Source organism: Saccopteryx leptura, chromosome 2 (assembly GCF_036850995.1).
Source record: "Saccopteryx leptura isolate mSacLep1 chromosome 2, mSacLep1_pri_phased_curated, whole genome shotgun sequence".
Lineage (NCBI taxonomy): Eukaryota > Metazoa > Chordata > Mammalia > Chiroptera > Emballonuridae > Saccopteryx > Saccopteryx leptura.
In genome coordinates, this window is record NC_089504.1 from 51,484,705 (window position 1) to 51,510,257 (window position 25,553).

At 41.3% G+C, this 25,553-nt stretch overlaps 1 protein-coding gene across 2 annotated transcripts in view; it reads right to left on the reverse strand.

Moving 5' to 3' along the window:
- Positions 1-10,637: 10,637 nt before the first annotated feature.
- PCSK5 (proprotein convertase subtilisin/kexin type 5) overlaps positions 10,638-25,553 on the reverse strand; it is a 449,146-nt gene continuing 434,230 nt past the window's right edge. For both annotated transcript variants that reach the window (XM_066367966.1, XM_066367965.1), the window contains 3 exons: positions 17,917-18,017; positions 15,989-16,175; positions 10,638-12,814 (listed from right to left, as the gene is read on the reverse strand). In XM_066367966.1, the coding sequence (XP_066224063.1) occupies positions 12,408-12,814; positions 15,989-16,175; positions 17,917-18,017 (695 nt within the window). In that variant the 3' untranslated portion in view covers positions 10,638-12,407. The remainder of the gene's footprint in view (positions 12,815-15,988; positions 16,176-17,916; positions 18,018-25,553) is intronic.

Here is a 25,553-nt window from a genome sequence, read left to right on the forward strand (position 1 = left end):
AGGGGCAGAGGAAGAATTTCCAGAAACCCAGGGCCTCAAGAGCCTAAAGGAGGCTTTGGGTGCACCACAAATACTGCAATTGAATTGCCCCAGAAGGAAAAGTTCAGATTTGCTACTTTAAGCTCAGCAAGCTCAAGGTCACCCATGTAGGGCTTTTCCCCCAACCCAAGGCTTTTAAAACTGTGTTATAAATCAAATCAGTGCATTGTGCTCAGCTTAAAGACAGTAAATTAGAACATGATAAAGATAAGTAATATGGATAAGTATTGTTTCCTGAAACTTGCTTCAGGTTATAAATAGGTGTAGGTGTAAATTTTACTTTTTTTTTGGTATTTTTCCTAAGAAGCGGGAGGCAGACTCCCACCTGTGCCTGACCGGGATCCACCCAGCATGCCCCTCAGGGGGCGATGCTCTGCCCATCTCCCAATGGAAGAGAGAGAGAAGGGTGGAGAAAGCAGATGGGCGCTTCTGTGTGCCCTGACTGGGAGTTGAATCCAGGACTTCCACACGCCAGGCTGACGCTCCAACACTGGGTCAACTAGCCAGGGCCTTTACTTTTTTATTGTGGATCACAGTCAAAAACCATTTGAGCCCTGGCATGAAGGCTCAAAGGAGAAAGTGTTGCCCTGGTGTGCGGAGGGTGTGGGTTTGTGCTCGGTCAGGGCACATTGAAGAAGTAAGCAATGAGTGCACAACTAAATGGATCAACTAAGTGGAGCAACGAGTTGATGCTTCTCTCTCTCTCTCTCTCTCTCTCTCTCTCTCTCCCCCTACCCCTCACTTGCCCCCCAATCAATGGAAAATTTTTTTTTAAAAAGTTTGAAATCCTCTCTTTTTATTTACTCTCCTTTCGTTTGGTCCTGGAGGGATTAGTCAACTGAACTCTGAGAGTTTAAAAACAAGACCTCTGAGCCAGTTTCTATACCAGTTATTTTGCCTCTCTGTGGTTTAGTGTCTTATCCTTGAAATACGGATAACAGTAGCGCCTACTTATAGGGGTTTTATGACGATTAAAAGGATTAAACAAATTGATCCATGCAAAGTGCTTTTCACAGTACCTGAAAAACTAAGTACTCAATAAATGCTAATTACAGTATTGTAATGGTGTTCCCCTGGCCAAAGATAACATTGAAACTTGCCACCATCTTGAAAGGACATAGCAAACTGTTCCCAAAGTTATACAGGGTGGGGCAAAAGTAGTGGTTTGCTTGGAAAATAATACACTAATTGATAAATTATAATACAAGAATAAACTCTGTTTTGCATACTTATTACTGTAAACTTACTTTGTCCCCACCCTGTAGGCAGAGTCCAGTTTTATTCATCTGTAGACAGTGATTTCTGTGAGCAAATAGGCATTTCACAGTATTTATGTAACAGCTGTTGTGTTCTAGCACTTTGCTACATGCTGGAGGTACCATGTGGAATCAGATGATGTCCCGGATGTTGAGAAACCGTGTCTCCCGGAGAAATTCCAATTTATTTGACTTTATCTTCATCACCCCCATGTGGTGCCTGGTATATTTTAGGTCTCCAGGGAGTATGTGTTGAATGCCCCTCTATGGAAGGAATCGTGATCTCGCTTTACATCATCCAGGGGCAGTGAATGAGGGAGCATCTTGCCCATTCATTTGTTCTGGTACAATCAAGATGAGAAGGAAAGAATGCATAGTAGACCTTTCTGCAAATGCCAACGTTTTGTAAAAGTCTACATTTGAGAAAAGATGAATTTGTTCTTGAAGACATCCTTTGGTGTCCATTTCAAAGTGTTTATTGAAAGAAAATTTCAGGAAAAGAATGAGAAAGGTAACAAATGGTGCCAAATGACAGAGAAGAACCTCACAGATTCCTTCTGTCTTTGCTGCTCAGAGCAGCTGGCAAGCTAGCAGGAAAAAAAAAAAAAAAAAAAGCAGGGATGTGGCGTGGCCTCCTGAATCATTCATGTGGGCTCTCTCCTTCCCCCTTTCCGACATTCCTTATCCGTCAGCAATGCAAACAGGGCTCTGATGTCACTACCTGAGGAAGGTCAGACTGGGTGAGTATGGCCAGCCCTTCTTCCTGCCCACTCCCACCCACTAGAGGATGGCAAAGATTTCTAAGTATGAAATTAAGAAATTAAAGGGTGGTATGCTTTTTGTTTTGTTTTTAGCCTAGAGAAAGTGGAAACCAGGAAGATTAAACAAAACAAAAAAAGGACTGATTTGGAACAATGTAAATTCCTCCCCATCTACTGCCTTGGAAGGAGTATGGAGCTGCAGGTGGGTGAGGTCTGGTGTCAGAACGTGTGTGTATGTGTCTTTTTTTATTTTTTACAGAATCTGTATCCTTTAAATGTTTACTCTATTGATTTTAGAAAGAGGAAGGAAGAAAGCAGGAAAAGGAACATCTGTTCCTGTATGTGTCCTGACCAGGGATCAAACCAGCAACCTCTATGCCTGGAGATGATGCTCTAACCAACTGAGCTATCCCACCAGGGCTTTTTATTGAATTCTTCTGAGTGTATTTGAGCCAAACTGATGACAGTGATAGGAAGCAAAATCTCAAATGGTCTTGTGACTTGACTTTTTTTTTTTATTTAGTGAGAGGAGGGGAGGCAGATAGACCGCCACATGCTCCCGACCGGAATCCACCTGGCAAACCCACTAGGGGTGATGCTCTGCCTTTCTGGGGTCCTTGCTTCATTGTAACTGGAGCCATTTTTTAGCACCTGAGGTGGAGGCCCTGGAGCCATCCTCAGCACCCGGGGCCAACTCGCCCAATTGAGCTATGGATGCAGGAGGGGAGAAGAGAGATAGAGATAGAGTGAGTGAAAGAGAGAGAGAAGCTAGCAGGGAATGGGTGAAGAAGTAGATGGGTGCTTCTCCTGTGTGCCCAGACCAGGAATTGAACCTGGGACATCCACATTCCAGGCCAATGCTCTACCACTGAGCAAACTGGCCAGGGCCTCATATATGTCTTTTTTTAAAAGGGCCAAGAATTACCTTTTAAAATGGCCAACAGTAAGAGTTTACACATCAGTTGTTCTGCAGTTTACAAGCTTACAATACACAAGGCACAGCCATATACATGATCTCAAGTGACTTGGCCAGTGTCACATAGAGCTAAGATGGAAGATATTTTGCATTTGAGATCAGCTCTTTTTGAATTATTCTTTAGGTCTTAAAAATAAATTCTTCCTCTTCCATATCAAACCATCTTTCTTAATATTTTCCTTCTATCTGTATGTTTTATAGATCTTAAAAAGCTCATCATCCCTTTTCCCCAAAGCTGCCACTTTTGGTATCTAAATTCTTTGATCCCCCTTGAGGGTGGAGGTAGGTACAGTAGCTGATGCATTTTGCAAGCCTCATAGTGCTGTGGCCATATTCAAGTCACGGTCAGCTTCACGGGTGTGCCCTCTGAGCAATTGCACAGGTCCTGATGCTTTAGAAGGGCCTCAGACTTAGCTCAATGTTGTGCTGCTGTCATTTTCTTTTTTTTTTATTAAGCGAGAGTTGGGAGGGGGGGCTGAGACAGACTCCCACTTGTGCTCTGACCGGAGTTCCATCCTGCACTCTGACCAGTCTGCTGCTCCACTGCTTGGCAACTGAGCTATTTTGGTGCCTGAGGCAAGGCCATGGAGCCATCCTCAGAGCCCTCAGCTAACTTTGTTTGAACCATTCAAGCCATGACTGCGGGAGGGGAAAGGAGGGGGGAGGAGGAGAGAAGATGGTCGTTTCTCCTGTGTGCCCTGACCAGAAACCAAACTCGGGACTTCTACATGCCAGGCCGACGCTCTATGCTGAGCCAACTGGCCAGGGCCCATTTTCAAATTCTTAATTTTTATATTGGGTAGGTACCACATATTATGTACTCACCTCTGATTGACTCAATGAGTTTTCTAAAAAACTGCATCCCAATGGTTGACCTGAGAATATTGTTTGATTTCTCCCAGTTTCCACAGTGTAAGTGGCATGCCTGCCTAGAGTGAACTACGGATGAATAGGGAAATAACATTGATGTAGCTCCTTACAGTTTGCAACAGACATTTTCTGCATAATCTCCTTTAATTCTCACAAGCAAATGTCAGGTGGCTAGCTTATTTAAGGCCATCAGAAATCCACCCACAGAGGATGAAACTGATCTCTTTAAAAGTGAAAATCAACAGAAACACAAGACAGCAATTATCCAGATGTACAGTTGTACTGCCAAGGAAGTTACAAAGGCAATAAAAGACTCAGCATGGAGTATGCCCAAAGGGATCATGGGAATAAAAAATTCAAATTTCCAACCTTGGCAGAGAGAGAGACAGAGACTGCTCTTGGCGCATCCTGGAGCCTCTGTCACAAAGATCCTTCATGATCTCTCACAGCCCAGGGACGAGAAAACTCCTTTGGTAAGGATTCTATCTATCTAGTCACTTTTTTTTTCTTTTTTCTTTTTTTCCAGAAAGGCAGGGAGAGAGAGACAGGAACATTGAGCTCTTCCTGTCTGTGCCCTGATCGGGGAATCGAACTGGCAACTCTGCAATCTGGGACAATGCTCCACCAACCTAGCTATCTGGCCAGGGCTTAATTTTTGTTGATTTTTAGAAAGATAGAGAGACAAGAGGTAGAAAGGAAGCATTTGTTGTTCCACTCAGTTGTGTATTTTTTAAATTTTTTGATTGCTTCCCATGTGAACCTGACCGGGGATTGAACCCATAACCTTGTTGTTTCAGGACGACACTCTTAACTGACTGAGCTAACTGGCTGGGGCCATAGTCACTTCTTGATTAGCAATTTGATTCAGTGTTTGTGTTCTTTTGTTCCAGGAACAGATTGGTACTGAAAACACTGCTCAAGTCACCTTTATTAGCTTGGTGGCCAGAGATCTGGAATCCGGGACTCAGACTAAATAGCACCTTTTGACAATCCCGCAGCACTCAGACTGTGGGTTTTACTTGCTCCCACCTAACTGTCTTGACTTTCTGATCTTCTGCCCCTGCCTGCCCCATTTGCACAGGTCTGGTTCTAATCTGACGTCTGAAGATCAGGCCGCTATTGCTCCTGCATGCACGGGCTCCCTGGGTTCGAGTGGAGGAGCATGATGAGCTACGGCCTTGTCCGTGGGAGCGGAAGGAGGCAGTGGAGGATGCCCGTGTGAGTATTTCCTTCCATGGTCCTGACAGACCTCCTTTCCCAGCTGTTCTCAGGCCACTTGCAAGTCCTGTATGGTAAGGGCTTGCCTACATGGACTCAAAGTAAAAGTGACCTAAAGAAAGCCTGGACTGCTGTCCTCCTCCCTTCTCCAGTGTTCTCAGCACACTCCGAAGATTACCTGTGGCTTTGTAGCCAAACTCGGACATTTGAGTTTTTTAAGACTTGGAGAAATAGGAGAGATTTCTCATAGAAGCCTGAATTCTCTTTGACAATCAAGGTATAAATAGGATTTCTATTAAGAAACTCTTCTTATTCTTGGCCCTGGCTGGGAAGCTCAGGTGGTTAGAGCGTCATCCTGATATGCTGAGTCTGTAGGTTCAATCTCTGGTCAGTGCACATACAAGAATCCACCAATGATGGCATGAATAAGTGAAACAACAAAATTGATGTTTATCTGTCTTTTTCTCTCAAATCAATAAAAAATATAAAATAAAGAAACTATTCTACTAGGGTGGAACTATGGTTGATTTTTAAAGAATGAAAGCTGTGGGGAAGTAAATAGTTTTCATTAAAGGTCAAGCATTTAGCCAATGTGTTCATTGAATGTATGGGCCTTTAACCAAAACTTAGATCACTTCAGTAAAGATTGAATTTAATTTTTTCCTGCTTTTGCAGCAAATCACTGTTTAGGTTCCCAAAAGAACAAGTGCTTGTTTCTCTATCTGCTGAGAAATCACCTAAGAAAATCCAGTTAATCTGGTTACTTAAAACCACTTGTTTGAGTGCCTTTGCTTTGCCTTGAAGAAGAAAGCCTTGTGAACAAGCACTGAGTGAGTGTGGCTTTGGTTTCAGATTATGTGTATAGAGCAAGTTGTCTACTTTTTTCTCCCTCATGTAATCTTCACAAATCCTTTCACAACAACAGGTTTATGGAAAGGAGACTATTAAGGAGATATCATGGCTACTAAAATGATATGGGAGGGGGTTGAGGGGAGTTAGTACTTACAGAACCCCTTCTGTACACCGGGCCCATTGCATATGTATACCATTTATTCTTCATGGCAACCTCTGCAGGGCTGGAGTTCAAGTTCCCCACACATAGCAGAGAATCAGAGGAGTACAGAAAGTTGGCCAAGATTTCAAATAAGAAAGAGTCAGAGCTGGAATTCCATTCTAGAAATCTTTAACCCCTAAACTCATGCTATTTCTATTATGCCAAACCATCTTTATACCAATGAATACAGGAATGGTGAATATAATCAAAGGGTCCTCGACTGAAATTTGGAAAAATGAAAGAGCTTCATACATAGGACTAGTTTATGAATGGATAGAATGAGATGTACTGAAACTCAACTGAGGGCATATTTGGTCAAGCTAGTGCTGAGCCAATGTCTTTTTGACATTTGTGGGAAGTTCCCACATTTTAAGCTCATCAGTGCCTTGAGAAACAAGACCACAAGGAAGAAATAAGGGGAGAAGGGAAGGTCAGGTCCACCAAAGTTACTATCTCCTTGCTCTGTTTATCTGGCCTCTACTAATGTCAGGGACCTGAGTTTGCCTGAGGACAAAGACCCTATATTGCATGTAGTTGAAAATGACCTGTGATTTCAAGTTCAGGTGAAAAGTGCTTGCCATTTTACAGACCATAGGGGTAGTCAAGATAGAGACATGCCCACTCCTACTGAGCTCTGCAGATCCTTTTATTCTCCTAAACACTTCCCTCAACATTTTCCCCAAAATAGCATAGATGCAAGATAGGTTTTTTCTAACAGTCTCTGTGTTCTAATGGTTTTATTGTTTTCTTTTCCTGAGTTACTGCTTTGCTTGCATTCTCCCTCACTTCATGGTTATTTGTACAGATGTCTGGTTTTCTGCCTCAATATTGAACTCTTTGGGGGAAGACAATGTTGTTTATCTTTGCTTTCCACAGTTTAGCTTGCATAATCCACATAGATTTTTAATTTCAGAAATATACTTGAAATGATGGTGTACATAAACTTATTCTGAAACGTAACCATTATAGCATATTTTCTCTAGTCTTTATAAACTTACTTTTAAAGTGTTGTGAAGTAGTTTTAAGTCATAAACAAAAATGAATTTTTTTTTCGTGAACACTTTGGTTCTATTTATATTTTCCAGCAAAAAATTGGTGAACTCAAACAGAACAAACATTGAAAAGACTCGACGACACCTTTTGCTAAATTGATTTCCAAAAGAGTTTTGTTGGCTGTGGTGGGCAGAATCCTAACATAACCTATCGAGATTTCTCACTTTGATCTCCTAGACTATGAATATGATGAGATATCATGCCTACAATTGTGTTGCATTATAGCCTAGGAGAGATTCGGGCCTCATGTAATCGCATGAGCATTTTAAAAGCAGAGTTGTCTCCAGCTAGTGTAGCAAGAGAGAACGTCAGGAAGATTTTGGGCACGAAAAGGATTCAATACATGAAGGTCAGCTTTAAAGGGGGGGAGAGGGGACATTCATAAGACAGAGAGTGGCTTCCTGGAGCTGAGAGTGACCCCTGACCCACAGCCTGGAAAAAAGCAGGGACCTCAATCTTATAGCCACAAGAAACTGAATTCTGCCAGCACCCTGAGTACTGTGTACTGTGGAAGAAAACAATTCCTCAGAGCAACCAGGTAAGCTAGCTTGGCTGACACCTTGATTTTGACCCTATGAAATCCTAAGCAGAGAACCCAGCCAAGCCTATCTGGACTTCTGACCTATAAACTGTGAGATAATAAATGGATGTTGTTAGGTGACGGAGGACGATCTTTCTTTGGGTGATGGGTATGCAACAGAACTAAATGACAAAATAACCTGGAAATGTTTTCTTTGAATATATGTACCCTGATTTATTGATGTCACCCCATTAAAATAAAAATTTATTTATAAAAAAAATAAATAAATGGATGTTGTTTTAAGCCATTAAATTTGTGGCAGGTTGTTATGCAGTAATAGGAAATGAATATATTGGCTTACTCTATACCAAGTAATACATGAAATTGTCCATGATGCTATAAATAGCAGTGAATTGAACTTGAGAATTGTGTGCTATATTAAGTCTTTGCTAAGATATTGTGGATTAAATTTGTTTTTGATTGCTGATGGAAATGAGCAAAAAACAATTTTGCGGCCTTCTGATAGCATTGGAGTGGGGAATTAATGGGAAAAAAGAAAATTCTGGGTGAGAGATTTGATATTGAGAGAAAGAAAACAATTACAGAAAAAAAAGATTCTATCTAAAAAATTGGTGTGTTGAATCTGCTTTGTCCCAGCTTATGAAAGCCAATGTTACGTTTTTTTTTAGTAATTTTGCATCATAGTTGTTAGATACAGCTACTATTAAAAATTAAATTAAAAAACTTTCATTTAAAGAAGTTATATTAAAAACTCAAGTAACAAATATCCAAAACCCATCACCCCCTAGTTATTTTAAATTTCATTATTAGCTATCTTCTTGAGGATATTTATACCAAATGCATTTGTATGGTAGAAAAACTATATACTATTTCACTTCTTCCCAACTCCACATTAAGTGACATCACAGTTGAAGCTTGAAATTGGCAATCATGGTAGTGTTATACTATGGTAACAGTCGATGTCTTTCTGAGCCAATGAGACAATACAGAAGTATTTCTTTGTCTTGGATCAGAGCTAAGGCCTTTTTCATGTTGGACATGGACCCAAGAGGGTATAAAGTCTGGTGCACCTGCAGCCATCCTGCCAGTGTGAGGAGTGACCTCCAGTGAGAATGGAGCCAACATAACAAAGGATAGATGTGAAAGATGATGCATGATTGTACTAGTGCATAAAAAGTACTCAGAAATGTCTATTAATACATCCCCATAGAATTATCTGGTTTTAATTTTATTTCCAATTTTAAAATTATGTTCTATGAACTGAAACCTTACAAGCTCTTGCCTAGCCTCTTGGTGTATTTCCAGTCTACAAGGGTGCTCTTAATATTTCCAAGGTGTTTGCAAAACAGAAAAAACAAAAAGTAACTTTGTTTTCCGACCACAAATGTACCTATTTAGACAATTGTTAGCACAGTATTCAACAGAAGTCTGAGAATAATGTGGCGTGAATAAGAATAAATAAGAAAAGACGTCAAACTTAACTAATACCCAGCATGAACCTTCTTTTCAGGCTCACATAGAGTAACAACAACACAACTTTTCTTAGTATTCAAGGTCATCTCAACCTCATTTAATCCTTAACTGTGTAACATAAACACCTATTTTTCCTGTAAAACAATTTCCAGGTTACACAAAGAAATGTCAAACTCAGTCTATCAGAGCTTTGGAATTATCAGGAGAGATAAAAACATAGTATAAACAAAATTACTTTTTTTATAGGCTACACTTTGTAATTACACAGCAAGAAATGAGAAATTCTTCCATTGATATAACGGCTATCTTACCTGTATTTTTATTTATCTGTAAGAATTATAAGGGAACAAACGGGGCTTCAAAATTTTAAAGAGGTGATTTAAAATGATCAAAATTTTTAGAAGCATATCATATCTGTGTGTGATACACATGGTCTCTTAAGATGTCTTAAAGATTTTCAAAAAAAATTCAAAAGTATAGGGTTTTATGATACGTAAAAATTATCTTAAATCCAAATTTTAGTGTCCATAAATAGAGCTTCATTGGAACACAGCCCACCCACTGTTATGGATTGGCTTCATTCACACCATAATGGCAGAGTGGAGTAGCTGTGCAAAGCCTAAAGTGTTTACTATCTGGCCCTTTCCAGAGAAAGTGTGCCAATCTATATTTAACAGCTTTCCCCTAAAGAAACACCGATGCCTTCAATAAACTGAAGACTTCTTCACAGAGATTTCTTGTGTTCATGACACCTCATGTTTAAAGAAACAATTACAGAAAATGCACAAATCTAGTCAAGATAATGCAGATGCCATATCATAAAATAAATTGATAGGCATGCCTTTATTAGATTTAGGATGTTTCTTTTTCCATTTTATGCCAGTGCAGCATAATTATTAAGAACATTTGCACCTGACCAGGTGGTGGTGCAGTGGATGAAGTGTCGGCCTGGGATGTTGAGGACTCAAGTTCAAAACCCTGAGGTTGCAGGCTTGAGCGTGGGCTCACCAGCTTGAGCTCAGGGTTGCTGGCTTGGGCATGGTTTCATAGACATAACCCCATAGTCACTGGCTTGAACTCAAAGGTTGCTGGCTTGAGCAAGGGGTCACTGGCTTGGCTATAGCTCCCCAGTCAAGGCACATATGAGAAAGCAGTCAATGAACAACTAAGGTGCTGCAATGAAGAATTGATGCTTCTCATCTCTCTCCCTTCCTGTCTGTCTCTGCCCCTCCCCCTCTCTCTGTCTCTAAAAGAAAGAAAACATTTGCTATAGGGTCATTCTTTTTCCTTGAATCTTGATTAGCTTTCTGTGACTTTGGGTGAGTTACTTAACCTCTAATAAGCCTCATTTTTTCTATAAAAACAGAGTTATAATGTTATTAGCCTCATGAAGTTATGGTGGTATTAAGTGGGGTGATTTTTTTAAAATAATATTTTAGCCATGTTAGGTTACCCATGAGCTGTGAAGTGGGGTGATTTTTTTTTAAATTTTATTTATTTATTTATTTATTTATTTATTTATTTATTTATTTATTTTACAGAGACAGAGAGTGAGTCAGAGAGAGGGATAGACAGAGACAGACAGACAGGAACAGAGAGAGATGAGAAGCATCAATCATTAGTTTTTCATTGCGCGTTGCAACACCTTAGTTGTTCATTGATTGCTTCCTCATATGTGCCTTGACCACGGGCCTTCAGCAGACTGAGTAACCCCTTGATGGACCCAGCGACCTTGGGTTCAAGCTGGTAGGCTTTTGCTCAAACCAGATGAGCTCGCGCTCAATCTGGCGACCTCAGGGTCTCGAACCTGGGTCCTCGGCATCCTAGTCCGATGCTCTATCCACTGCGCCACCGCCTGGTCAGGCGGGTGATTTTTTTTTTTAAAGTTATTATTTAGCATGATACCTGTTAGTAGATGTGCAATAATTTTTTTTTATAATTATCACCATCATCTGAAAATGTCACTTTCTGGTTGTTTGTTCATGGTACTGCCTATAATTTCTGCTTTGACAAGGAAAAGCTTCTCAGGTGCATGAATTCAAGCATGTATTTGACAGGAAAGTAGAAAACAGGAGGCCTACAATATCTAGAAACAAAAATCACAGGGACAAAGAGTGTTGGTAGGCTGGTCAGCAGCTAGAGTAAGCTTGTGAGTGAAACTTGGGATTTTCCATGTGAGACTGCATTCCAACTTTTTCTATGGAGAGTCCACAGTCCTTTGAAAAGCTAATGATGAAAGTAGTTTAAGTCTCTTTTTAGAGTGGATGAAGTTTTTGTCATTTTATCCATTTTAAGTTAAGTTAGCACAGCCATTTTAATTTTGTTGTTGTCTTAGCTGATGTTTCCAACCAGAAACACTCTTAGAAAATCATGAGGGTGTAATGCTGCCATTCTTGGAATGTGAGTGACTGCCTTTCTACTGGGTTTGCTGCTGTCCCCTGCCTGAGCTTGCTTTGCCCTGAGAACCATGAGGACTCTGGACTAGTGCAGAGAAACCAGAGCCCTGCAAACACACGATTCCTCAGCTGTGATGCTGCTTCCTTCTTCTTTCCTCATCTCTGAATAGGTCCTGACCAGCCTCCGCAGAGATGGTCTCTTTTGCTCATCAGGGGCAGTCTGGAGTCAACTGTTAAATGGCATGAGGAGGAGAACCTTCTTTAGCTGCCCTTGCAGAACAAATCTCTGCCTAGAGAGTGCTATCAGGAGGAAAATTCCCTAAGACAAAGAACTCTTTCATCTTCTCACACCTTAAAATCATTTACAGAAACATCAGAATTCCAGAAGGCAGTAGGTATCTCCACAGCACAGCCACGAGACAGATTTTCTACAGGTTCGTTTCCTTTTTTGGAAAAAAAAATCACATAAAACAATTTAAACAAATAGCACTTGTTTTTACTTCCTGTGTTTTGTGTCTTGACATACTGTTTTGAGGGAAATCCCTCCAGATTTTATTTTTGTTCCTCAATTATGGTCAAACCATTCCGGTTTATTGGGTTTAGCCACCTAAAGGAAGAATAAAATATTTCAGCATTCTGACATAATCTAGTTGGAATCTTGGTGAAGAAGACAAACACAGACACCCACATGTCAACCTGGTGTGTGAAGATAAAACCCAAAACTGTAATGCCCACACACATGCCTGTGAGTGGGGTGGGGCGGTCTCTGTCTACTGGTAGGAGTAGCTCTCATCATCGTATTCTAGCTCATCTTCATCATCATCATCTAGCAGCCCATACTTAAATTTCCGGTAGACAGTGCCATCTTGGCCCATGTAGACTATGTCATCATCATCATCTTCATCATAGTCGCGGTCCCTGTACTCAATCACCTGATCCTCCTCAAAGTTGGTTCTCTCGCGATAGTTGCTCTTATAGGAGGAGTAAGACTTGCTAGGATCAGCCAGCTTTTCATAGCCTCCCTTCTCTGCTGGTTGGGCTTGGCGCCGTGATTTCCTCCAGATGATCACAGCTGCCCCCAGCAGGAGCACCAGCATAATGACAGAGGTGATGAGCAAGGCCGTCTTGGAATGCTCAGGGGCAGATCCAATCTCACTTGCTCGAAGGATGCACTCATCTGTTGGAAGATGACCCCAAAGGAAGAGGGGAGAAAGAAAGAATGAGAGAGAAAAGATGGAATGGGGAAAATTAGTTTCTGAGGTTAAAAACTTCACCCTTATGTTTTAAATCTAAAATGGTAGAATCACTCTGAGTTTCTTAAAGGGCACACCACTCTGCAGAAATGCAGTGTGTACTGCACAGGAGTTCCAGTTTATGTCAGATGATGCCATCGAACCCTTCTAGAATGAAGGTCAGTTTGAGAGCCAAAGGGAGCCTCTGCATCTCCATACTTCATGGGTCAGTTGCCAGATGTCCAACCTCCCCAATCGGTTCTTCTATTTCTCTCCTGAGAAATATATTCCATCTTAGGCCTTGATTCACTTAGTGCTAAATAAATAACTCTGACTTTTTCTAAGACTGTGCTCTCTCCCCAGCTAGTCTCAAACTTGGTCCCACATGATTCAAAGACAAGAGCAGATTGTTTATGAAACCATTGACTCTAATTTCTGTGTGAGGCCTTAATATACTTAGTTCAATCTGTTGCTTGACAGTTGAGAAAACTGAGGTCCACAGAGAGAAAGTGAATTTTCACATTGTCAGAGCCAAGAGCACGCATGTGGAGCAATCAATTCAAACCCAGAAATTCTGATTTCATGATACAGTCTGGAGATGTTAGGATAAAACACACTGACAAATGTTTTTTACTTCTTGGCATTCTGTGGCCCTTATCTGGTAGGGAGAGAAGTACGGCCTTGAAATTTCTTCTATCATAATTAAGATTTCTGAAGTTGAGAGCTCTGCCCCCTGTCATTCATCAGCCTCCATTTTGATGCCTTAATTGAGAATGTGGAGTAACCAAAACTGTCACAGAAGGAAAGATGAAACCATAACTTCAGCGATGAGTTCATTTTTCTTACTTTTCACTCATTTATCCAGGTGGTGTGATTTGAGTACGTTACTTAATTCTTTTCCTCTTCCTTAACCCACCAAATGAGAGTAAGAAAAAAAGTATAAAAGGACTAGAGAAAAAAAAACCCCAAAACACTAGCAGACTATGTTGTCTGTACAAGCTGAAATACACATTGTTTTCCATAAATATCAATATTTTCTGAATTACCTGAGTCTGCCTTCAGAATTCTTTTATGAGAAATTCTAGGTACATTGGACATACTAGCTGAATGATATGATACTGCCACCAATTATTTTTAAGGGCACTTGTTTTTGCTTATTAGAGATTGGCTGATTACATCTGATTCATCACCACCCTCTCTCTTTCTGCTAGTGATAAGCAAGTCGTCTATTTCATTGTAACTCTCATTCTCATGGGACTTTGTCCATTAAGCAGAGTTTCTTCTTCTAAAGTAACAGCACTATCATTATGACTTTCATTAGCGATACAGCACAGAATTTGTCCCTGGAGGAAATATTAAAGGACCAGAGAGATGGATAAGCAATTGGTGTGTGGTACTTGGAGGTAAATGCTGCCTGAGGCAGGAGAATCAATAAAGGATCTTTGGAGATTGGTTCAATTACTAGGGCACCATATGCAATCATGTCTTACTGTTCTACAGTTTTAGCTCTGCAGAGTGAGGTTGGCCTCTGTGATCTGGTTTCTTTGAAGGAGCAAGTGTCTCAGTAAAGAATGAGTAGGTAATTAAGAATGTTTAGACTTTTTGCAGAGCTGCCCTAGGTAGATCTTTGAGAGCCACAGAAAGCCCAGGAAAGCTGACTAGTTTTTAATAGGGAAAAGGCTTACAGAAACTCTACTCCCAACATGCACACACTTCTGGTTTCATTTAAAGCCATTGATTAAAATGGCTTTAATCAATTTATTGATTTAATCAATTTATAATTACAATCAGAGTAATTAGGGTTATTATTCTTAGCTGACACAGCACAGATATTAGGCAATCAGACCCTGAAAGTGGATGTATATGAGGAGCTGGGGAAATCAGCTGCTTGTGGGGGTGGGAAAGCTGAAAGAAGGAAATTATTAGTTTTGGGAAAGATGCTACTTAGAACTTTAAAAAAAAGGCTGATTAGCCCAGGCCAGGTGGCTCAGTGGATAAAGCATTGTCCTGGCATACCAAGGTCACAGGTTTGACCTCTGGTCAGGGCACTTATGAGAAATAAAGACAGATTAAAAATAGAAATTAGAAATTCTAGTAGCAATTACGGATCTGAGGTTTACTTCATTTAGAAATGGACATGCTCCCATAAATAGGGTGTCTGTTTTTGGCAGGTTATGATACATCTGAACCCCAAGAAAATGACCTGCTTCTGGACTAGAGAATATATTTTAAGAATTTATTTATTTATTTATTTATTTATTTAGATTTTATTCATTTTAGAGAGAGGAGACAGAGAGAGAGAGAAAGGGGGAGGAGCAGGAAGTATCAACTCCCATATGTGCTTTGACCAGGCAAGCCCGGGGCTTTGAACCGGCAACCTCGGCATTCCAGATTGATACTTTCACCCACTGCACCACCACAGGTCAGGCCTATGTTTTATTTTTAAAAAGAAATCACTCCATTTGAAATCTTTCTAAGCTTGTAGCCAATGAGAACCAAATACCCATACAGATGGAGTTGGGGGTGGAAGACATTTGAGGGACTGGGAGTTGGTTAAAAGATTTGTTTCTTCTTAACCTTCAATGAAAGTAATTTCTAAGATTCCCTGGGTCTCTAATGGAACACCTAGATTTAGGCTTACTTTCACAGAATGGCTCTTCAAGATAGTATTGGCATCAGCTTTCTTGATAGTTTATTCTTTCTGATTTTTCTCAGAAGAGAAGAATAAAAACAATAAATTTATAAAGATAAATCTCTAGACCTCCTTGAACTCTAATGTTGGAGGCAGCACAGTAGTGGAAAGAATACAGGCTTTGCAGTCCAAAGGACCCATATTCTTAACATGGGTGTGGATGAGCTCCTTAATATTGGTGTGGACTTGGGCATGCTAGTCAAACCCTTGAGCCTCAGTCTCCTCATCTGTGTAATGGGACTAATAATATCTACTAATATGAGATGATGGACAGAAAATTTCAACTATGGTAGGCACATAGCAGGCACTCAGTAAAAAGGGAGCCATATTGATTCTCCAGAACTTTCTATCTTTCTCTCCCTCCTCCTCCCATCAGCTTCCTGAGGACATGCCCTTTGTCTGTGGGCTGCCCTTCCTCTCCCCTCACCTGTGCTCTCCTGGCAGTCACAGCAGTCCTGGGCGGCGGTGGCCTCAGAGGCATTGCAACAGTGTAGGCAGCGGCCATCCTCCATGAGCAGCATCAGGCTGGCAGGGCACACGGTACAGTTCTTAGCACTGGGTCCTTTGCATTCTACACAGCTCTCATGGCAGTTTTCACAGTTAAATTTCTCCCCCTGGTAAAAACAATCAGGAAATTTCTTCTGAGGTGGGAGTGTTAACAAGACCCTGGAGTTTCCAGATGGAAGCTCTATCTTATCTCCATATGGAAGGGAGACATAAGGGGACAGCAAAAAGGTGGATTGTCTGGGTAAAAGACAGAACCATGTCTGCACTTGGATGCAGTCACTGCTGGGCCTTTCCCTCTGAGATCTGCTGGTAGCAATAGTGAGAGAACAGGCTTTAAGAATAGCTCAGGTTACAAATTGATAGCTCATGGTCAAGAACAAGTTTTGTTTGTCCCATACTACATTGATCTTCAAAGTTTAAAACTTTTTATTTTATTCACTGCCCACATTTCAAAGTTGGGGTATTTCACATGTAAATTCATCATTTCCACATGGCAGTGTCACCCCTGTAGATGATAATCTCCTATTGGATAATGTGCTCTCTTATTTGATATAGTCTCTAGCACTTGCTCTGATGTCATTCACACATAGATGAAACATCAAATTCCACTTTTTGTCAAGTTTGCACTGGGGTTTTCTTTGACCAAGCACCCTGACTCATTACCTGCTTGGCTTTTGTCCTAGAATAACCTAAGTTGTGATTGTAACACTAAAGCAGTTGGATCTCAATGGGAAGGGAACTGAGAGACGAGGAGAAAGTGGCTTCCCTCCTTACAAGTTGCCCTTCTCTGGTGCTGGAAGTGTAAGTGAGGGAAGATCCTTCCCTATTTTACTTCTTCACTTTGGAAAGATGGTACAAAGAAAAAGAAAGAATGGGACCTTGTCTTTGTTGAGCACCTTGGCATGTTTTGGGTGCTTTCTCAGCCATTATTACCTCATCAAAGCCTGGATTAGGAGTCAGAACCCCTGGGTTCGTTTCTAGCTTTGTTACCTCTCATGTGGTCTTTACCAACTATTTGACCTCTCTGAACCTCAGTTTCACCAAAGTGTAATGAGGGCTACTGTCAGAATTTAAAGAAAGCTCATATGTGAATTTGTTGGGTCATGTTCATCATGGAGAGAGCTACTCAATTTCTAAAGTTTGGAAACACAATCAAGAAGTTAGTGGACTTGGAAAATTTATGGTTTTTAGGCAAGCAAATGAAAATATATCATAAAACATGGTGAAAGGGTAGAGGAAATGAAATACAACATCAGCTATATAGTTCTGATATTAGTCAGGTGGTTCATATTAGATAGCAACAGGGTAAGAAAGAAGGTATTTCTAATTTCTGACAAAATATTCTTATGTAAACTTGAAACTTCTAAAGTCATGAGAGATGAATGTAGAGTTAATTCTGAGGCTCTCATTACTTAATTCCCCTATTATTTATCTCAGATCGTCTCAGTGCCTTTGATTGAAATTAAAGCTATTTAATTCATAGTGCATAGCACAATTATCCCCTATTGCAATGGCAAAAGATTTAAAAATATTAGACCTGTACTATGGAGAGTATAGGAATTTTAGGACTTAATTTTTTTTATTGATTGATTTTAGACAGAGAAGAAGGAGCAGGGAAGAAAGAGATTGAGATTTCTTGTTCCACTTATTTAAGCACTCATTGGTTGATTTTTGTATGTGCCCTGGCTGGGATCAAACTTGCAACTTCAGTGTATAGGGACGATGCTCCAACCAACCAAGTTACCCAGCCAAGGGAGATTTTTTTATTGTGCCCAGAATGACGTGCAGAAACGAGCTCATTTCCTTCTCTGGGTTAGCAGAAGGCACACCATGCCCAGTTCTCAGTACCTCTCCCACTCTGTACTGCCCCACAAGACAGTCCGAGGTGCAGATTCCTCCCATCAGGTGGTAACTCCACACACAGCTTAAGCACTTCAGTGCTCCTTCTCCTGAAAGAAAAAAATGATTCTAAGTTATGAGACTGACCTTAGATTTCAGCCTCTGCCTTGGTTTCAGAACACTTAGAAGCAAGAAATATGTCAAGTGAATTGAAGTGGAAGGGTGAATTGATTAAGGATATGAAAAGAAAAATCTACAGGACACCAAGTGAAGACTTAAACATTATTCAATTAGTTTAATCACTGTAAACTTTCAGTTTGAAAATTGAGGATTTGGAGATGAAAAATCTTTTATTAAAGCAAAAGGATTTTCAAAGAATGTGAAATCATGTAGAACACTTATAAAACCTTCATTTGTTATTCTGCTTATTTTTAACTAGTATAGAAGACAAGGATGATACCAGCTGATTTAGGGGATCCCTAAACTCAGTGAGTAATTCATGATTAGGCAGTTTTTATTTTATTTTTTAAATTTTATTTATTTATTTATTTATTTATTTACAGAGATAGTGAATCAGAGAGAGGGATAGACAGGGACAGACAGACAGGAATGGAGAGAGATGAGAAGCATCAATCATTAGTTTTTCATTGCGCGTTGCAACATCTTAGTTGTTCATTGATTGCTCTCTCATATGTGCCTTGACTGCGGGCCTTCAGTAGACCGAGTAACCCCTTGCTGGAACCAGTGACCTTGGGTTCAAGCTGGTGGGCTTTTGCTCAAACCAGATGAACCCGCGCTCAAGCTGGCAACCTCGAGGTCTCGAACCTGGGTCTTTGCATCCAAGGCCGATGCTCTATCCACTGCACCACCGCCTGGTCAGGCATGGTTAGACAGTTTTTAATTGAGAAACAACACCAGACTTAAAACTTAAAATGCTAGGGCTAAAATAATTTAATAGGTCATTTTGCCCAATGGTTCTTTTTTTTTTTTTTTTTTTTTAAGCTAGAAACCGGGAGATACAGTCAGACAGACTCCCGCATGAGCCCGACTGGGATCCACCCAGCACGCCCACCAGGGGGCGATGCTCTGCCCCTCCAGGGCGTCGCTCTGCTGTGACCAGAGCCACTCTAGCGCCTGGGGCAGAGGCCAAGGAGCCATCCCCAGTGCCCGGGCCATCTTTGCTCCAATGGAGCCTCGGCTGCGGGAGGGGAAGAGAGAGACAGAGAGGAAGGAGAAGGGGAGGGGTGGAGAAGCAAATGGGCGCTTCTCCTGTGTGCCCTGGCCGGGAATTGAACCTGGGACTTCCACATGCCAGGCCGATGCTCTACCACTGAGCCAACCGGCCAGGGCCCCCAATGGTTCTTAATTTGGGGAGTGGTTGTGATAGAATCTTTGAAATTCTCTTGAAAACTATAAACTCTTTTCTCAGAAATTTGACATCCTATTTGTTTATTATTTTTTAAATGAATAAAAAATAAGGCTTGGACATGTGAAGTCACTCACTCAAGGTTATTTGGTAATGGTTGAGTCATGATTCAAATTCAGGTTTGTTGACTCCTACTCCAGTGCTCTTTCTATCATACTATCTACTTTAACACGTGAACCACCAAGTAGAGGAGGTCTGGATCTCTAGACTCTCTTTCCTGTGGAGGTAATCCCCCTCTCTCCTAATTCACAGGTCCCAAGAATGACTGACCAAAGCATTTCTTTCTATGCAAATATCCCGGGATAAATTCAGGAAAGAGTTTGAAGACAGGAGCCCTGAGATCTAGTTCATTCCCTTAGGAAGGCCCTGGCATTTTTGCTGAGAATTACAAAACAGAAGCAGAGAGACAGACAGGACATGGAATGTGCCTGGTATTGTGAGTTTGAACTTGTAGAGATCTTCCAATTAGAAGAGTATTGTAAAGAAAGGCTAGTTATACTCGAACTAGAACTGTGAGTCCTGTCCTTCAAATTCACTAGGGAGTTAATGTTTTATGTTTAATTTTTAAGCTCACTCATTTGTAATGTTTTCATGGAAAAAAGAATTCTGAGCTATGAACAACAGCTTAGAGAATAAACCTTTATTACTCAACTGCTTCTACAATTGGGGTTGCCTATAGTGATATAAATTCAAAACCATTCTATTTTTATGTCACTTCTAGTTTCCTACAGAATTTCCTACATGTCTGGAACATAATTATGGTTTCTGATGAAAAAATCAGTCTTTCCCTACTTCCTTCCTAGCCTACCTTACATTTTTTTAAAATATAGCCTACATCTTACTCCAGTTTTAAAATACAGAATTGTAGGGTTTGTTTTGATTTTTACGTTTCTTTATTTAGAGAAATTAGGGTAGGAAAAATGAAAAATTAAAAGAGGGAAAAAGGTAGAAAATAAAATGTATGTCTTGAGGTAGGTTACATTTTTCAGAAGACTAGCAGCAATTTGGCTAAGGCCTAGTTCCCAGGGTAATCCCCAAGGCACTACCTGTCTCCTCCAGTAACAAATCAGTAACTCCATTTACATCTCCTCCATTGATTTACTGCAAAACCTCCATGCTTAGGGCACCCAGAATCTTTTGCAAAAGTCAATCTTTTAGTTCCCAAAATGTTTCCTATTGTTTTCAGTTTTAACACCCTATATTTATCATTGCTTCTAAGGATCTGCAGGAACCTTGGGACCTATAAAGACAGCTCTGGTGTTTCCTTACAATTTAGAACAGCTCACCATCTGCTCTCCCTTGGATGGGCCCCCATGGGATGACTTCCACCACTACAGAGCAAACCCTGGGGACTGCCCATGGCATCATTCATACAAAGAGAGGCGGCTTGGGAGGCTTAGGAGGGTTTGGCTACTCAGCCTCAGTTTTTATTTCAGACAGTTCTGTGAGAAGGATTAAAAAGTTAAGTGTGTGAAGACAAAGAATGAGCTAATCATGGAGGAACCAGTTGCACACAAACATACAGACATATTATTTCCCTTGGTCTCTCCCCTGTACCTCAGTGCTTTTAAACTTTTTTTTAATACCCTAATATTATTAGGCAGTCAAGTGTGAATAAAATACAATCTAGTTGGCAAATGACTTATGTAGGTTGCTAAATTTTCCTTTTACCTTTTATGCCTCTCCAGTTCTTAGTATGACAGCTAATGCTTTAAGAAGAAAGGAAATCATACTTTCTTTCAATCAGTATATAGCTCAAGAGAAAACCTGTCCCCAAATTTCGTGCTTGAGGGAAAAACAATTTGTTTACTTCATGTTCTTTTTTTCAACTATTCCTTAAACCCCTTTTATCTGGTTTTCTGACCATTCCCCAACCCCGTCATCCAGTTTTATGCTATTCCCACCTCTCCTTTCCCCCTTCACACAGCCATTTAAACTAGCCAATCAGGAAAGAGTAAGATTGTATGGTCAACACCCCAGCCAATGGGGCAAGACCAGCCTAGGGCCTGCAATAGGTATAAAAACAGAGCCCAACCCCTGCCCACACTCTTGCTGACCGGCTTTCACTAGTGGCAGAATGCCCTTCTGCAGAAGTTATTAAAGTTGACTTACTGAGGTATTTTGTCTCCATGAGTCTTGCTTAATTGCAACTCTAACAATTTGGGGGCTCATCTGGAATCCCCATTCCCCTCGGGAGTCATTTCAGCCCTCTGTCGAGGGAGATGCAATTCACTGCTCCACTGTTTTGGCCCTCTGGCCCTCAACTAAAGGGATGATGACTCAGCCCAGGCAGCGAATGACCCCTGGACTCTGCAATGTGGGGGTGAGGCCTTAAAAGGTGATACTGTAGCGACCAGGCAACTCCATACATGGACCAAAGTAAGAAAAGATAGTCAATGTGGCAAAGTAATCCTTGGTGGTCGGGGAGAGGTACAAGAGGTAGGTGGTGTGCATGTGTTGTGCTGAGGCATGGAGTGAGTGTAGAGTCTTAGTCCATGGTTCTGTGGTGACCTCATAAGGCTTAGGGCAGCATCAGTCAATGTTTGATCTGAGTCGGGGGTTATACTGACCTGCCAATTGCTAAAAGACACCCAACATCCATGCAAGGGGAGCTGTCAGAGATGCACAAAGCAAATGACAAGAATACAAGAAACCTTCAGGGACGGGGTTGAGCCTCTCTCAGGAGTCACACCACAGTCAGGATAGAAAATCGCACTTCTAAGATAAGAACTAGAGACAAAGATAGTGTCAAACAAAAGGGAAAGGAACCCCCCAACGTTTCCAACCTTTCACCAGCTGAATGCTCACCACTGAGATGCTAATCCCTGAACTTGAGGGGGGGAGGGAAGGAGCAACAAGTGATATCACCCTAGGAGAACCAAGATGTAGCTCTTTTGAGGCCTAAATTAAGTTCTTGCATGCAGGATTGGAAATGCCAGCTCTAATATTGAACTAAATAGAACAGTTTTATTCCTGTATTCAAATGCTATGGGTATTGTTATTTTAAAATTAGAATATGTAGGGAGTGCTCATTTAACTTAAATAGAATGGAGTTTTGGATCCTAAGCTTGTTTCTTGGTTTTGTACTCTGTAAGGTCTTGCCACACTAATTACTGTGCTCTGTGTTCTTTGTTTTCAGAGTTAAGGACCAAGTAGCAACTCTGCTATTAGGTTTAATCAGGTTTTATTTATGTGTCATGCTCATGTCTCTGTACCGTAATTGTCTTGTTTATATGTAAAATTGTACTCAGGTCTGTGAAACAGTAGGAATCAGTTTCAGTTTGAGAGCTGTCTGTCTCATCTATCTCTCTGTCTCAAATTCTTACTATTCTGTGTGCACTGGGAATCCTCTGTCTCTACTGTTTGGGTTTTGTCCCATTTGGACCTTGTAAAGGTCACTTACCTGGTTTTTCTTGTAATGTGACTACTAAGAAATTTAAAATTCTATGTATAGCTTGCATTATATTTCTATTGGGTACTGTCAAACTCCATGCTGTGAAATACATAAAGGAAATTCTAGGTCTGGTCTGAATAGCATATAACCACTCCCAGGTTAGTGTAGGTTGTCCACTAGTCTAAGCACTTTTTAGCTAAAAGTAATTTAATGTTTATATTACTGAGAGCTACTCTCCACTTTTCCCCCCTTCTCGGATTTAAGACATTTCTTTCCATTATGGCTGCAACCCTGCTGGTTGCAGGAAAGTGGGGGCTATGACTTTGGCCCCTTATTTCAGAGAAACGTGTGGATCCCAGCCCTAAAGCAGGAAGAAGCTGGCAGCTCACTGCTAAAGGTCAAGACCAACCATGCCAGGGTGGGCACCGCAGCCCTGCGGGCACCGCCAGTCAGCCAAGGGTCTGTGTGTCCTCCAGCCAGCAGCACTTCCTGCTCTAATAATCCCATCTTTTCTTGTACGTTCTCTGACTGTAGCTTCTTGAGCCTTTTCTAATTCCGATGGAGTTCAAGGTTCCTCTGTTTTTGTTCCCGCTTGGGAAACTTCTAGTCTCTCTTTTTCTTTCTTCAATTCTTTTAGTTCTGTTTCCTTTCCTCTGCTTTCTTCCTGTCCTCTGCCTTTCATCTCCATGCTTTTGATCTCCTCTTTGCTGTTTCAGCTGCTCAAGTTTTTCCCTCCAGAGTTTCCATGTCTTAGGTGAGAGGAGGGGAGTTAGACAGACAGACTTCAGCATGCGTCCCACTGGGATCCACCTGACAACCCCATTTGGGGCCAATGCTCCAGTATGAAGCTATTTTTAGCACCTGAGACTGATGTGCTAGGACCCACCAAGCTATCCTTAGTACCCTGGGCCATGCTGGTGTGATAAGGTGTCAAAGAACTGTAAAAGTTAGTATTGGCAACACCATTTTAAAGAGGAAAAGTCCGGCTTCTTGCCCCCTCCTTTCTGTGGAGAGTGGAGGGAGAAGAATGTGGGAGCTTCCTGGCTTACAAGGACATACTATGTACTGAGATAAAAAAAACAACACCTTTTACTAAGAGGCTTAATTTAAAAGACATTTTATAATTTAGACCAAGCGTTCAGAGAGATTTTGTAAACATGATTTTTATACTTGTGTGTAATTTACACCAGCTCAAGATGGCCGATCACATTCCTGCTTAGGAAGGGCTGTTATATTGTAAATGGAGAGGTTTTGAATGAGAGGAGGAAGGAGACTTGGACCCCCTCCCTTCCCCACACCTGTGAGGAAGATGGTAAACAGCCAGCCAGTAATGCGGGAGACTGAAGAGAGATTTGAGTAGTTCTTTCCTCTCCCCTTTCTTTCTGCTTAATGGGCGATTTACAAACGCTTATCCTCTGACATCATGTAAGCCCCCTCCCATCCTGAAATCGTGTGATTGATGTATGTACTTCTAGACAAAGGGGTCACGAGACCACTCCCCCTTGCTTGAAAACCTGTATTCTGTAACATTTTATATACTTTCTAATAATAATCCCTCTTGAAATCCTTTATATGTATAAAAACTTGTAAATTAAACAAGCAGGGATTAGCCTGTTAGGTTTCCAAGGGTATTTTCATTTGGCCTCTCTCCTTATCCTAAGCTAATCATTTCACTGTGGTGACAGGGATGGGGGGTAGACACTAGAAGATTTGGGAATGTCTTTTGATATATAAAACGACATTTATTGCTACTGTGTTGATATGTAAAATGACATTTTTTGCTATTGTGTTACCTTGTAAGTTTTAATGTGTAGCAATGTTTTTTCCTTTCAAAAGATCCTATAAATAAATATTGCAAACTTGTTAGTAATTAACTACTGTGTCATGCTCCCCCAACCTGTATGTGATCATGTCTATATAACTAGCCTCAGAGCTATATTCGAGGCTGAACGATTTGGGTTAGCTATACCCAGTGTAAGTCATATGTAGGCGGCTTATTAATAAATCTTCTCCTAAAACTTCTTCTGTATCCTGCCTTGGTGTCTCTATATAAGCCATGGAATTAAGGCACATTACTTTATAACGCTGGAACAAATTGAACCAATCAAACCACTGGCTGCAGAAGGGGAAGAGAGAGAGAGGGGGGAAGAGAAGCAGATGGTCACTCCTCCAGTGTGGCCTGACTGGGAATTGAACTGGGACATTTATACATGGGTGACACTGTATCCACTGAACCACTGCCAGGGCTAAATTGCCATGTCTTAATTGAGGCACCACTGCAGTTTGCAGGTTGGTCGAATCAAAAGCACCCTGGGTGTTGAGAGCTTCAGCCCACGCAGGCGCTCTTGGCTGGCACAAAGCCCATGTATTCACCATTCACGACTTATACCTGGAGGTTCAAGTATCTGGAGAAATGGAACCATCTCCTGGTGGGGGTCCAGCATGGGGATGTGCACATTCCGCATCTCCCCACACTTCACAAACACCTTGATCAGAACCTCCTCGCTGGGTGGGCTTCTCCAAGCCCAGCTCCCACAGGGAGAACCATTTTCAGGGAAGTCCCTCCAGGGAAATTGTGTCAGCCTCTCCGCCAGCAATGTCATAGGAAAAGGAGCCCCAGTCATGGCTGGCGGGGACATAGATTTTGAACTTAGTGGTGCGCACCTTGAGGATGGTCCTGGCTGTCCAGTCAGTCTGGGAGTGACTTGACCAGACTCTTGTTCCCACCCCACTCCTGAAGCAGATGAAGGCCATGGTGCTCTTGGAGTTCCAGAGAGTGGAGAACTGCTGGAGGTGTCCCACGCCTTTCTGCCTTTCCATCCCCTC